This window comes from Empidonax traillii, unplaced genomic scaffold (assembly GCF_003031625.1).
Source record: "Empidonax traillii isolate 1590-97213 ecotype Southwest subspecies unplaced genomic scaffold, ASM303162v1 scaffold474:size1423191, whole genome shotgun sequence".
In the NCBI taxonomy this organism is placed as follows: domain Eukaryota; kingdom Metazoa; phylum Chordata; class Aves; order Passeriformes; family Tyrannidae; genus Empidonax; species Empidonax traillii.
The window spans coordinates 18,074-32,695 of NW_020955667.1; the positions used below are offsets into that span (position 1 = coordinate 18,074).

The 14,622-nt window shown below is 45.8% G+C and overlaps 1 protein-coding gene across 1 annotated transcript in view; it reads right to left on the minus strand.

The window, feature by feature from the left end:
* The window catches only part of LOC114063531 (SUN domain-containing ossification factor-like), a gene marked incomplete at its 3' end in the record, with an annotated part of 30,665 nt that extends 18,069 nt beyond the window's left edge, over window positions 1-12,596 (minus strand). The window contains exons 1-2 of the mRNA XM_027895853.1: window positions 12,474-12,596; window positions 1,361-1,469 (exon numbers count right to left, since the gene is read on the minus strand). Of these exons, the coding sequence (XP_027751654.1) occupies window positions 1,361-1,469; window positions 12,474-12,538 (174 nt within the window). The remainder of the gene's footprint in view (window positions 1-1,360; window positions 1,470-12,473) is intronic.
* Window positions 12,597-14,622: the final 2,026 nt, after the last annotated feature.

The window sequence follows — 14,622 nt, forward strand, 5'->3', positions numbered from 1 at the left end:
TGAAATAGCATCAGTGGCTCCAAGAGACAACTGATCTAAGGAAAACTGATCAAGGGCTGCAGAACTGCTCCTTCCTGAGCAGGACAGCTCCAGCAGCCTAATTAGGAGTAATAGGCACATGCTTAAGATTTCTCATGCACCCAAGAGATTTTCTTTAATGAGTAAAAAGAACAGTGTAATGTATGAGCTTCCACATCTTCGGGTTTAGGTTCAGAAATGTGCTTAACAATGTGGCCAGATTAATAGAATGAAAGGAAGAATGCTGGAAAAAAGTAGACAGCATACACCAGTGGCTTCCCAGTGTCAAAGCTTACTTGATCTTTCCAGTTTTATTACATCAGCCATTAAACTAAAGTAGAATTCTTTTTGAGGCAGCCAGAAGAATAGAACTGAATGTTATTTGGCTACACAAACTGGAAAAAAAAATACAGCTACCCTAGTTGTTGAAATGCTTAAGAAACTTAAAATATTTGAAGGGTTTTTTTTTATGGTCAGGCAGCTCCCCATTCGAATCAACTAGAACGCTCAACACATATTTTCCCATTTTGATGTGGCACATAAAAGCTTTCTCGGAACGAGGACCGTGATTAGCACTACTACAGATTGCAGGAGGAAATGATAAAAACCAATACATCAATACTACCCATTTTTATCCCAGGAATGATTCTTTACCTATGTAAATAAAAAAATGAACTAACTCTGACTTTCTGATGTGACTCAACAGCCTGGGAACTCACCACACCACTGCAATATGCAGAAACTTGTCATGACTTAATCAGGGTGGGACGATTACACTCAATTTAACCTACAATGCTGAGTAATGTAAAAAAGGGATCAGATCTTGTTTATTATACATTTCACACAAGCATTTTAGCTTTGTTAATTATTATTAAAGAGAAGGAAAACAAAGTGGTAAATACTGACTTAAAACAATTGATCTTAAACCTTCTATTTCAGATAGCAAACATTTGCTGCACTGTTTTTAACACAACACAGATGTCACTGGCATACCATGGTCTACACTCATCCAGGTCACCACCTCTGATGTTGATTCCTACAGTCACACACTCTCCCTCATGCCCACTTCTTCTAACATCTGGCACCCAAAAAAAAATCCCAAGCCACCAGAACTAGCTTTACTATTTTCTTCTCTCTCCCACCCCGAACTGTTCACTTGCATTGCTGCATAAACCTGAAGGAAAACAAAAACTTGGCAAGATAACATCCTGGTTCACAGAAGGACTGAATACACTAAATATTCTAGCTAAGAAACCCCGTGAATCAAAGTGCATGAATCATTCTTTAAAATTCAATATCAAGTCAAACTGAGTAACTAATAAATGTGATGTATTCAGCATACCTTTTCCTGGAAATTTTCATCATCGTTGGCCAGGGCGCAAGCATCACCTGAGGCATATTGCACTGCCGATGAGACACTGTCTTTACAAAAGACATTGCAAACAGGAAGCCTAGTAAAAACAATCAAAAAAAAGGGAAAAAAAAATCTTGATTTAAAATGAAGAAATGATATTTTAGATTTTCCTCAGCATTGTCCCCCTTATTTTTTTTTTCAGCTGTTTCCACAAGGTGGCTAAAAAATACACATGTACACTTCATAGATACTCTTCAAATCCATTGGAGGACTTCACCTCAAGAAATTAGCAACAGGAACCACAACAAATGTAGCGCTTCCAAAACACAAAATTATCAGAAAAAGAGTTACTGGGGTGTTACTGTGTCACAAAGTGGAAGCTGACACAAATTAGTTAAGTTACTGCACTTTAGAAACATTGAATCAACCATATCCTTTGTCACACAGCAATGGGGTATTTCCAGCAATGATTACTGCTAAGCAAACACTAAAGCCACAGACTAAAAAAAAACCAAAAGCTCCTTATTTCCCTGTACAGACCATACCTGAGAAAATTCCGCACACTCAGCATCATCAAGCACATTTAGGAAAATTAGAGGAAATAAGTACACTAAAGGTCTATGCAAAAACCAATGAAAATGTACAGACAAGGGGCAAACCAGGTGTGGCTTCAGCTACCACCTCCAGAGATATTTGTTTTGAACTTGCAGTTCTGAACAGCTTTGCTGGGCAGCTGAAATGGATTTATTTCTGTAGAAAGGCAGTCATCATACACCTGTACCACAACAGCATCTTTTGTTGCTTACAGTACACGATCCTTTCACATCCTAAACCCGCATCTGAACAGCAAACCACCCAAAGGTCTTCATGCTGACTTTAAGAGAGTCCAGCAGGAAGAACACTGTGCAAACTGAGCTTTCAGTGGAGTTTTCCACAACACTTGAACATCAGTCACCTGCCACTTTAAAGACAAGCATTTTTCATTCAGGAAATACTGTCCACATAACAGCCAGGTGAATTCACACAAACACCCTGAAAAAAGGACAGAGGAGGTGGGTCTATAGCACAGAAAAATCTGGATACAGCAACCTTAGTCAGAACAGTAAGATCATTAGTAGGTCATGATTCGCTTGCACAGCTGGGACCATTCTAGTGCTTAGAATTTGAATTACCACCTTTCTATCAGCTTTATCGGGAAGCTTATGCAGCACAGACTCCTCCATCAAGGAGGAACCCGTGCAACAACAGACCACAGCCAAGAACAAAATTTAAAAACTGTTTTGTGCATATATACACACACAGAGGGAGCACCGCTTCTCCAGGATGCAATCACAAAAATCAGACTTTTCTTGTAGAGATACAACCCTATTGCTCCTCTTTCACCTGCACCAGCAGGGACTGTCAGAGGTACCAGGCACTAAATGCATCCCATCATTAGGGGAGCAGAACACAACAGACAAGGAATTTGTGGGATCTGACACACTAATCTGGAGACAGGCAAATAAGGTGCCAAGGTCTGTCTCAGCCCCAGACCACCTCAGTAATTTCTCTTATCTTTGAGGCAGTAGTTTTCCTCTGTGCTAAATGAAAGTCTTCAAGTCAGGCAGAAGCAGCTGCAGTTACTGGAAAATAAATAACTGAACATAAGGGTATGATATTGTAGCAGGCACAATGTCTCACATATATATCCATTGAGAATGAGGTTCATGCTTCTCACACGTCTTAAATTCCCATCCCATCACGTTGTTACTTGTTTGTATTGTGTTTTCCATCAAACCTCTGTCTTACCTTAAGCATAGGGTGCACATTTAAGAGAAGGAACAAAATGTTACCAGACTTTCACGGCCTTACTACCTAGCTCTCACTTGGAAAAATCAGTTATGCAAATACTTTGAGTCATTTATATTTCCAAAAAATGGTTTTGATCATTTCATGGTGAAATTTTCTCATGCTCTTAACTCCAGTACCTGTGATCTCTCCCTCCAGACATAACTCCCTGGTTCTTCATAAAAAATACAATAGAAAGATCAGAAATTACACAGAACATGCTGCAGCTCATCCCACCCTGTCACTACACACGCACGCACATTCGGCTCCTATTTTGCTTCCACTCCAGGGGCAGCTCCGGTGAGCTGTGCAGAACAGTGGGAAGACCTTCAGTGCAGAAAAGGAAAGGTATCACTGGCTGTGAATCAGCATTTTCAAACACAAGGTATATTTTCACAAATGCATTAATAACTACTTCAGTAATTGTACTCACAAAAAGCACTCAGCACCAGAGGTACACGTTTCTTGCCTTAATGTACCCAGAGTTTTTGTGCAACAAATTGGGCTGTATTAGGGCACAGACACTGCTTTTAGAAGAGTGCAGTTTGGCAGCTCAGATTTAAGCCACTCTGACAATCTGTGTCTAATGTCTGATTTGCTTATCTTCCAAAATTCTTCTTGGTCTACTCCCCGACTCCAACATGATGCCTCAATCTTCCCCAAAGCCCTCTAAGCTAGGGAGGGCACCGGGAACTCACTGAGCCCCACTGCAGCAGAGGATGCAGCTTGCAGGATACATCACTCAACTGCTGCCATCAAGGTCTGACAGAGCATTAAGAACACAAATCCACAGAACACCAATGCCACATGAGACCAGTCAGCCTGTGAGAAGTCAAATTAATCATCTTACCAAGGCCACCACCTTGTTTTTCTTCAGACTTCCAGCAATCTGCATATTAATTCAATGGGCTTCTTTAGCCACAGGCTGGTAAAGGATATAGCCCATAATAAAAACAACTTGCCAAAGCAAGAATTACTCTAAATGCAGAAGGTTAAACATGAGAATCTAATTGTTAATTTACAGAGGAGAGAATTCCCCTTGAGTTTAATGGACTTGCAGTGTACATACAGTGGAAGCAGAGCAGCTTCTGCCTGCACACACCAATGCATCCCTCTCTTTCTCATGAGCCAGGAGCAGTATTTTAATGCTGACTCAGAAACAAGCAGACCTAATGCCCACATTGTGCTGGAGATTAGTCACCAGATATACTGTCTCAGGTACAAGGTAGATCTTCAAAGGAAGAGATTGTTCCAAGCACATAACCCACAGTCAGGGACTTACACGGGTACAGAAGTTTTCAACAGTTCCATTTTTATATGCATTTTTATACGTATGACTCAAAGTACCACCTGCTATTAAATCTCACAAAGAACAAAGAAACTTAAGCACGACTCTTAGTGCTACAATTAATTGCAGTTTAAAAGCTATTTTCTTTAATGTGCCTTGAATTTTTCAGCTGGATATGCACAAACCCCAAAGCAAATGCTACAGGCTCAGACAAAGCAGCAGAGGGGTGGGGGGAATCTTTACCGTTCCCAGGGCAGGCACACAGTGTGGTTGCCCACTGAGGCAGAAATGTCGCTCACCCCTATCTGAATGGTTCAGTACACTCATTGCTGTAAGGATTGGCTCTGCTCTGCTGAGGCTGTTCAGCTTTTGAAAAGGAACACACTGAAATTCAACAGTGCAGGTGGTTTGGAAATCGCAGAGTAGGTTTCGTGTGAAAGACCGTCCAGTTCTAATTTGGCTCCAGCTCCCTAAGTAATTGTGAAGGAGGCTGCAGAAGGCCATCAGAGATAGTGAAGCTATTGATAACTGTTTTGACAGGCGTAATAATCAAGCAGAAAGCAAACAACTGGTAAGGAGAATTAATCATACAAGTTACAGGTGAAAAAAATCCAACAATTTAGCAAAATATATAGGCAAGAAGAGCTTTTCCACAATTTGATCTTCCCAGAGAAAAACAGCCCAGGCTTTCCTTTCCAAGGACTTCATAAAACACTAACACAGCTTCAGTTCAAACACATCTGTCCTCTAAACAATTTCGTAAGTTCTCCCCAAACAAGGCCTATTTCTGGACACTGGAGAGTGATGCACCTCAGAACAGTTTACATTTGACACCTGCAAGACAGAGTCATTTAAGCAAAAGGAAAATGAAAGGAAGTTATCACCAGCATATGAATTCCAAGCCCTCCTTGCAGGCACAGGGAAAAGTCTCTCTCCAGGGCGATCCCTGACGTTTTCTGCACCTCTCAGAAGGCTGTACTACCAACAGGTGCAGATGTGCCAGTGCCCAACAGCTACGAGGGAGAATGAAGATGTCATCACTCCTGCCATGTGACAATTCTCTACTCAAAATACTCACGGGATCAGGTCAGATATGGCTGTGCAGAGGAAAAGGGTGGGTTTTGGACCCAGGGTAGAGCTGGCCTGTGAATGGGGAGAGGGTCCTGGTTGTTGGTGGAAGGTCACCTTCCTGATAACAGAGTAATTGACTCCAGATTAGTCAGGTTAAAATTATAAAAATTAAAATTATAAAAGCTGTGAAAGGACAAGGAAGGCAGGAAAATACCTTTTGCTTTGAACAAGTCCTACAGGTCTGTGACTATCATTAGTGAACTGTCAAAGAGAAAAAATGCTCTGCGAGAACGAGGAGCTCAGCAGATCCACAACCAAACCCTCCAGTCAGCAGTAACCTGCCTTCCAGCCACTGACAACACAGGAAAAACAGCGGGAAGAGTCCTCACCCTCTTCCCCAGCAACCTAATGGAATCAATCTTTCTCTCAGAACAGTTCAGCCAGGGGGACATGTGTTTAAAAGGGCCTGCAGAACAAAGTAAATCTCCTGGAAAATGAAGCCCAGGCTTTTAGGACAGCGACATGACTTCAACCAGTTAATTGCCAGGCACCGACTGCTGTAGCACAATCTCCCCAGACACAACACTCATCTCTGTGTGTGAAGTGGAAATACATATTGATAAATGCAAAGAAGAACCATTAATCTTCCTTAATACTAGTAAAAAACTCCAAACAAAACAAAGCAAAAAACACACCACAGAAGAGCAGCATACATTACTATGATAATTGTAAAAGTTCTGGTGGATCTTTAAGGGAGTTAAAAAAACTGAAAACTAGAACTACAGACCTAGACTAAGTGAGGATTCTACCAGCAAGACACTGATATCACCTCATTTCCTACCACTAACTCGATTCACATGCTTAAAAAAGAACAACCCCAAAACAACTGAAATTGGAGCTTTTTTGAAAATCCTTCACCAGGCCATTGTATTTTGCAATTCAGCTTTTAACCTTGCCCACACGTTCTGAAGAATGTGCTCCCCAAACAGTTATTTCACTTACTCAGAGGAGCCAAACACAAAGATACTTCTGACAACACTGAATTCCACAGCTTCAAACAATGAGATTGCAACCACTGGTTTAAAATAGGGCTTTCAGCCTTTTAAATGCATTGACATGCAAAGACTGCAAAGGGAGGTTCCCGAAGCACCCGACACTTCATCAGATTTCACTGATTTACTGCCTCAAGGGGTAGTCCAGCCTTGAGCCACGCAGGTCTCTGCACACACTAATCTGATCCTGAGAATATGGGTACACACCAGCAAGTCCTGAGGGGGGAAAGAAAGTCAGCTTCGAGCCAGGGTAAACCCAGAGAGCAAATCCAAGAAGGCAGAGGGAGAACATACTGTTTGTTCATGACTGTCCACTGTTGTCCTAAGCTAAATAACGGAAATGAACTTCATTCCTTCCTTGCAGTGCTACCAGTATTCCTCTCATCCTCTCCTAGGAAAGGCTGCTGAGATAACAGGCACCTTGACAGCATCTACTTGTACATTGTTTTGATCCAGTGCCCGTAATAGACAACAACCGACTTTAAATGCGTGTTGCAATGTAAGTGCAACACAACCCTCTCATTTCTTGAAAGGAGGATCCAGGTGCCCTATTTCAGGGACTTAAAGCAGGGCAGAAATCCTCAGCTCCCAAAAGGTGTCCACGTGGAAGAGCCCAAAGGAACAGGAACTCCTGGAAACAGACCCCTGTGACCCTGAAGACTGCAGCCTATGAGAACCTCGCTGTGCTGTCAAACTCCAGTTAAGATCTTTAATGCAGGAGTTTGGGGAAAAGAACACATTGTGGAAAAACACCATAAAACCTGATCCCGACCACAAAGACTACAGGGAAACAGCAGGACAGCCACGCACAGTGATTAAACTTAAAGGCTCTTGTAGTAATGTCTAACTTAGACCTTTGGAGATTTCCCTCACTGCCTAAATCCATAAGCTTGTCTACACAGGCACAGCACTGCAACAGCAAGCTCCGAACCAGCAGCTGCTCTGCACCAACTCCCCACCCTAAAAACCCGCTGTAAGTGCACCACAGACAGAGTGCCAAGGAGGGAACGGTACTCTAAGTTTAGCAACATGAATTTTGCCCCAGATCATTGTGAAGCTGCTACCACCTGACTCCCAGACATTTCATAATGTATTTTTAATAGGCTTCTTACATTTAAAACATTTCGGCAATATCCTGATTGCCATTCCAAACCCCAGGCAAGGCATTGCCATTCCTTTGAGCACCTAAGCTAATTCTTGAACCTTTTACTAATATTTCAATCCAGTTTGTCATTCATATAAATATTTTTATCACCCAAGCAAAAGTTCTAGCTTTAGGATGAGTCTTTCTGTTATACCAGCTCGGAATTTTCACGTAGAATTACAAGAAAATTTGTTAGATTTACAGTTCTAAGTTACCCTGTTCTTGGCCAAAGTTTTTAATGCACAGAAATAACACCCTCTCCAGGCAGAGCGCTGTAGCATCTCCAGAGTTAAATTAACCTTAAAAGACACTGTATGTCTTCCTAGTGAAAGAAACACAGAATCTACCAAAAGCTAGATTAGTAATGACAATTAAAGACAAGCAAAGCAAAACAGCTAAAAACTATTCTGTGAAAGCCTTGCAGTAATAAGAACATCAAAGTGAAAAAGAACAGCTTAAAAAAAGACATTTCAGAAAAAGGGCAAATTAAGCGCTATGGGGAAGCACATTTCATTGAACACACAGGGTCTTACCGATCAACACAGTGACCTCACGATGGGATAGAGGCCACTTAAGAGCACAATTTGCATAACAACCAAACTTGAAGTTTCTAGGACAAATCTTTTAGAAAATACTGCATGAAAGCAGTTCACTGATTTTCAAGTAATTTTAGAAGATAAATATTCAATAATTGATTGAGCCAAGCATTTGTTTGCATAAGACACCAGAGCCCATGCTCACATCCACCACCTTCAACTTGAGCAGGATACAAGTTGGGCAGATTCAAATTTCATTTTGAGGAGTCCAAGAGTTCCAATGCAGCTTTTGTCCCAGCATTAACCACAGAGCAATGACACTTCCAGACAAGATACTCCATACCTAGGAGCATACTTTCCACTCTGAAATCAGATGCCTGGAACAACAGTTTTGATTATAAGAACAGTGCCCAAATCACTACATTTCTTCCTGTTATAAAATGCACACACATGGTGTTTATTTGAATATCAGCCTTCTGAGGAGATTTAAGTGCAGAAGAGGAGAATCCCATATACAATTCTGAGCCCCACCACAAGCAAGTTACACCAGCAGCCCAATCCAGACCATTAGGGTACCTTCCTGCACACATACTCTGCTGAAGAGAGGATTTCTATAAGAGGCACATCACCCTGGAACACAAGCCTCTGCTCCCCAACTCTACCACTCACACCTTTCTGCTCTTAACACGTGCAAGCTCGAGGTTTAAGCCAGAAGTCAATAATGAGGCCAGTAAATCTTCAATTAGCAAAACCTCAACTCCTGGGATCTCTATTGTGGTTTGCACAGCTTTCACCTGAGCAGGAGGAGCAGCACAATAAACCCCAGGGCTGTTGTCATACTGTTTTTCAGAGCTCCTCTGGCACTACAGCTTTCAACACACACACCTTCAAAAATGGACAAGATTGTAAATGCAAACCCAAACTAGAAATATTGTCTCATTAAAATTCACGTGAATTTCCACATTAATAGGTGGGAATAAAGAACAGTATCAAGACCCATCCTGTTCCAATGTACTTGTACCTTGGCTTTATTGCTGGCTGTGCCACTGACCCAGTGGGACCTTCACAGTTTTCAGGGTACACCCATTAGGGGTTCCAGAGTCAGAGCTACCAGGCCAGGGCTTTTCCACCAAAACCAGCACATCTTGCTGCTGAACCACTTTGACACAAGCCGTATTTTACTGATGTGATACTCACAGAGTAACAACAACTCAAGAATCCTGAAGTGCACATGCACTTATCCCCATCTTCCACTTACTCACAGTTGTAAACCCAAGGATAAGAGCTCATAAAAGCTGAGTAGATGAGGATGTGGCCATGAACTTTCCGGGATGGAAAGACAAATTACTGTAAGATTTCTTTATTAAACTCACTGCTAACACCCAGCAAGTGCAGCAAAAGCTGAGGTCAGAACAATTTATACAGGTTACTCTTCAAACAACTGTCACAGCTGGTCTCACTCCTGATAGTACTGGTATTCCCCTAAGCTCCCAAATCTTCTCCACTTACAGCTCTCTACACAGCTCTCTGTATTGTCAAACCACAAAGCACTACAAGTTTTAAACGTATTTTTCACATTATGATCACCCACACAAAGGGATTAACTAAAGCATTAAGAAAATCTTTATCAATTCAGGACAACAGGAGCCATTTGTCAGGCACAGCCAAAGCTCCAATCTGCACAGATGCCTATTATTTTTAGAGCGCGACATTCCTAAGCCATACCTCCATCAAAAGTACTTCCCTAAAGCCATGCAGGCTCTTCTGAAATTTGGAACAGCTTCGCTGGCTCAGGTCTGTCAGAGCTGTGGCTGTTCCAGCATCAGAGAGCCCCCAGTACAGACAACTCTGACCCTGCACTCCCAAACCAAAGAGCATCATGAGGCTTTTATTGAAGCTGACAAACCCCTGTGCTCGAGCTTCTGTGTTTTTTGTACACTTCCTAAATGCACAGCCACATTTTGAACTTACAGGATGGCATCTTCCAGTTAAAAAAACACGTCAAATCAATATTTCCCCACACACACACACTCTTGGCTTTACCCCACTGAACCAACTTCTTTAGGTGCGCTTGAAAATGCTTGATGGAAGATTAAAAAGTTCCCAATTTATGCTTGAATTCAAAGAAAGAAGCAACATCTACCCAAAGAAAAAAAAAAAAAAAAGATAAGGGAGTCCAAGCAGCCCCTAAGAGTGTTCTTTCAACAGTTGTTTTGTCTTCTGGTTCTTTTCCCCTGCCTTTTTGGTTTTAATTTGATCATCTGTTGACCATCAGTCTCACCTGTAAGGAAGGAGGTTACTCCTTCCTAGTAGCAGTAAATCCTTTGAAAATTACATTTCAAGACAACTAAATTAAAAAAGCCAAAATTTATAACACAAAGCCCTCCATTTGATACTTGAAGCTTCTAAACTCCTAACGTGAACAAAGGTGCTGATTTTCTTTTTAGTGAAAAGTCAAACACATCACAACTTATCACAATCCAGCAACAATGAAGGAATCAATAGACACGCCAAGGCTTTGCAATTCCATTTCCAACACGATCACAGCCACAATGCCATCCTGCAGACAGGGGATTTCAAACTCTCTAATGCAAATTTATGTCTCTTAACCATACCCAAGAGGAACACAAAGTTGTCAGGGATTTACAGGACAGGTATATGGTTCCAACAAGGTAGCTGAGTGTGATATTCCCTCACCAACATGGAATAGGTGCCTGAACTTCTTAAACTAAAGATTGCTGTTAAAACAGCAGACTAAGAACACAGCCAGAAAAAAAAAAAAATCACTCCTGACCATCTGGTGATCATTAAGCTGAGAGCACCTTCCCTAACAAATTACCTGGAGGCAGGAACAGATTATCAGCCTTCGAGGCACTCCAAGCATGAAACAGAAACTGTTTTCCTAATAATTTCCTAATAAGAATCCTTGCTATACCACTAGAACATTCTGTGAGAAGAAACCTAGTTGTCCAAGGAGTAAGAGCAAAGCTGTCTGAGTTCAGGGCCTCACAGCTCACTTCATCAAACCATCATGGACAGAAGCATTTTTGTTTTAACTGAGTTTGAGCACTTTTTAGACTCACTTTTATTTCCCAAAAACAAAAATGTGATGACACGAACCAAATTTGCTTCAGGACTGTCCAAATCCCGTAACACAAGTGTCAGCATCAGATTTTTAACTCATTCTGTACTGGGACATGCCTGGGTTCCATCTCTTCATCCAACTGGAATCAATGGTGAGACAAGCCAGAGCTTTGAGATTATTTCTTTTTTTTTAAGCAGACCATCTGAACAACCTCCAGGAAGCCCACTAAAGTAGTACAACTGTGGCGGTTCAGTTTTCAATATCTGCAGTTTGCTGCCTATCAGTTCTCAAACAGTGACTCACCGAGTTCAAAGAGGGCCAAAGTTTAAGAGGCCCAGAAGTTACCACACAGAAACACAATCTCCTAATATTTGTGTTCTGGTAAATATCATCTCTCAAGGAAGTTTGAAAACAAAGTAAACAGGAGATGCTGGAACAAAACGTAGCTGAGGTAATCACCATGAAACACACTGTCAAAGGCGTAATCAATGTAAAAATAAGAAGGTTCACCGCGTTTAATTCAACACAACTCCTGACAGACTCAGAAAAAAAGGGTTTCAAGAATAAAGCATCATGACCTCTCAGAGAATAGTGCAAGAGTTCAGCCAAAATTAGAAAGGCACGGATGGCTCCAGTAAAGACACAGAGGGGGAACAACACACGCAGGTAACTCTGAACCCCAGTGTGCGGGTTCAGCCCTCACCTGACGCCGCTCGTCCGCACCAGGTGATATTGCGGCTCACGGGGGATCGCCCTCCCCACAGCCACCACCTGCCTGCGGGCTGCCAGCACAGCAGCACATCCCAGTGCGCCCAAAAACAAACACCTTCCCTTCCCAGGCTGCCCGGGGAGCTCGGCGAGTCTCCCTCTGCGGACACGTTCAAAGCCCACCTGGACGCGTCCCTGTGTCACCTGCTCCCGGTGGCCCTGCCTGGAGGGGGGAGAAGGGAAACTGGGGGGGGGGCACTGCTTGATCTCCAGAGCTCCCTTCCAATCCTCACAATCCTGTGAGCCCTCTGGGCCCCATCCCCGCATCCCCCCCCCAAGGGAGCGCTGCCCGAGGTGCGGCCCCGGCGGGGTTGAGGGGTCGGCACTCACCAGAGCAGGGCGCAGAGCAGGAGGCAGGAGCCCAGGGCCAGGGGCCGGCGGGGCGGCTCCCTCATGGTGTCGCGGCTCTCCCGGTGCGGGCCGTGCAGCGGCTCATCCTCCCTCAGCCCCGGCGGTTCCCCCTCCCTCAGCCCCGGCCCGGCGGCTCCCGGAGGGCGGCGCGCGGCCCCTCCCCGAGCGCGGCGCGAGCGGCGGCACGCGCTGCCTGCGGGGCAACGGCGGCGCCTGCGCACGAGTCCCCCCCCCCCCGCGCGCGGGCCCGGCCGTTACTGTCCCCTCCCGGCCCCGCCCCTTTTCCCCCCCCTTGAGCGCTGAGCTGGAAGGACGCGCGTCACACCCCGCTCCGCGCCGCCAGCCAATGGCCGGAGCGCTCCTAGCGCTGGCCCCGCCTCCCGGCCCCGCCGATTGGGCCGTGCCCGTGGCTGTCCAAGGGCCCCCTCCGTGAGGTGTCCGCGTCAGGAGGGCCGTTAAAGGGAAATCGCTGGCGGCTGGCGGCCAAACCCGAGGCCGCGGAGCTCACTTAAACTGTCACTGCCTCCGCTCCGAGGGACATTTTAGGCAACGGCTCTCCGACGCGACAGCTTTAAATTTTTTTTTTTTTTTGATCAGGCTTCTCTGCAGGCTGCCGAGCACGGAGGCCCCCCCCAGGGGGTATGCGCGCGGGGGCTGCCGGGAGTTGTAGTTCCAGGCGGGAGGACGGTGCGGCACCGGCCGCCATTTTGCGGGCACCTGAGGGGGCCCGTGAGGGGCAGGGAGGTCGCGCCCCACTCCGTGTGTGTGAGGGGCCATCAAGATGGTTCGGTGCATGTTTATATCCACTATGCGATCGGGAGCCGAGCACAGCCAGGGGCCAGTTGGGGAGCGCTGCTGGGGGATGCTCAGGGAATACAGGGCACTCTGAGGGTGATGTGCGACAGAAGTGGGGAGCCTTCCCTGGCACTGGCACGTTTGTCTGAACTGGTAGAAAAACACAACAGTTGTCATCAAAAACAACAGGCATAATTCTGCCCATCTGCAGTGTGGCTTTACACGGAGGCAGGACCGCCATCCTTGCGGCTCACGCACAGCTCGGGATTGTGTTCCCAAGGCCGGGAGGCGCGGCGGGAGCAGCGGGGCAGGGCACGGCACAGGTGGAGCAGTCACGGGGCTGCCACGCTGGAAACGTGCACATGCCGGGACTCTGGACGAGGAAGGACAGCTCTGCCTGCGGGGCGGGGGTGACTCACGGCAGGATCAGCGCCCTCCCAGCTCACAGCTGCTGTTTTCCCCAGAGCAGCCCCAGCCCTGTCACCCTTGGAGCCTTCCCGGATGCCTGCAGGGCTCAGTGTGGGGCTGCAGGAGCGCTGGAAACCTCTGGAGAGTCTTTATATCTGTGCTTTTCCTGATTTTTCACCCTGTAACTCTGTGCTTTTGTTAACACCTGGCATCCCTTGCCCTTCCAAGAGCTCCACGTGCCACAGACAGGCCTGCATCGCAACCCATGGAGGAGAAGGGATGAGGGAGAAGCTCCAGTTTTGTGCCCCACCTCCCCACAGCTGGTATTTAAATCCCTCTCCCAGCGAACCACAGACCATCCTGTGACAGACACAGCCTGTCCTGCAGTGCCTGAGGAGGGGGCTGTCACAGGAGAATCCTCGGTGCACCCCTGATATGTCTGTTTGGAATGTGGGGGGATAGCAGCACAGCTGAGAGCCAAAGTGCAAAGCAGTGCCCTCTGCCCCACACCTTGCAGCTTAGCCAGAACCCCAGGATCACTGGGGTTGGAAAAGAGCTCTGGAGATCATCCAGTCCAACCCTCCTTCCAAGGCAGGGTCACCTGGAGCAGGTGACACAGGCTGGGGGGGGGGGTCTCTGAGGGAGGGTTATGAGCAGAGGTACACTGGGGAAGGCCCAGCTGTTCCCCCAGGAACCCAGAGCAGGGCCATGAAAAGCCTCTGTGCCCAGGGACACGCCTCCATGCTGGCCACAGGGAGCTGCCTCAGCGGTGGGAAATTCCCCGAGCTGTGGGAGCAGTGGTGCATGTTCCACCTGCAGCTGTTGTAACCACACCAGGGAGTGCCACAGCTCTCCCTGCGGGGCTGGAGGGGGCAAGGAGACGTGAGCTCTGGCTGCAGGTGTCTCCCTGTGCCTCCTGCCTGGA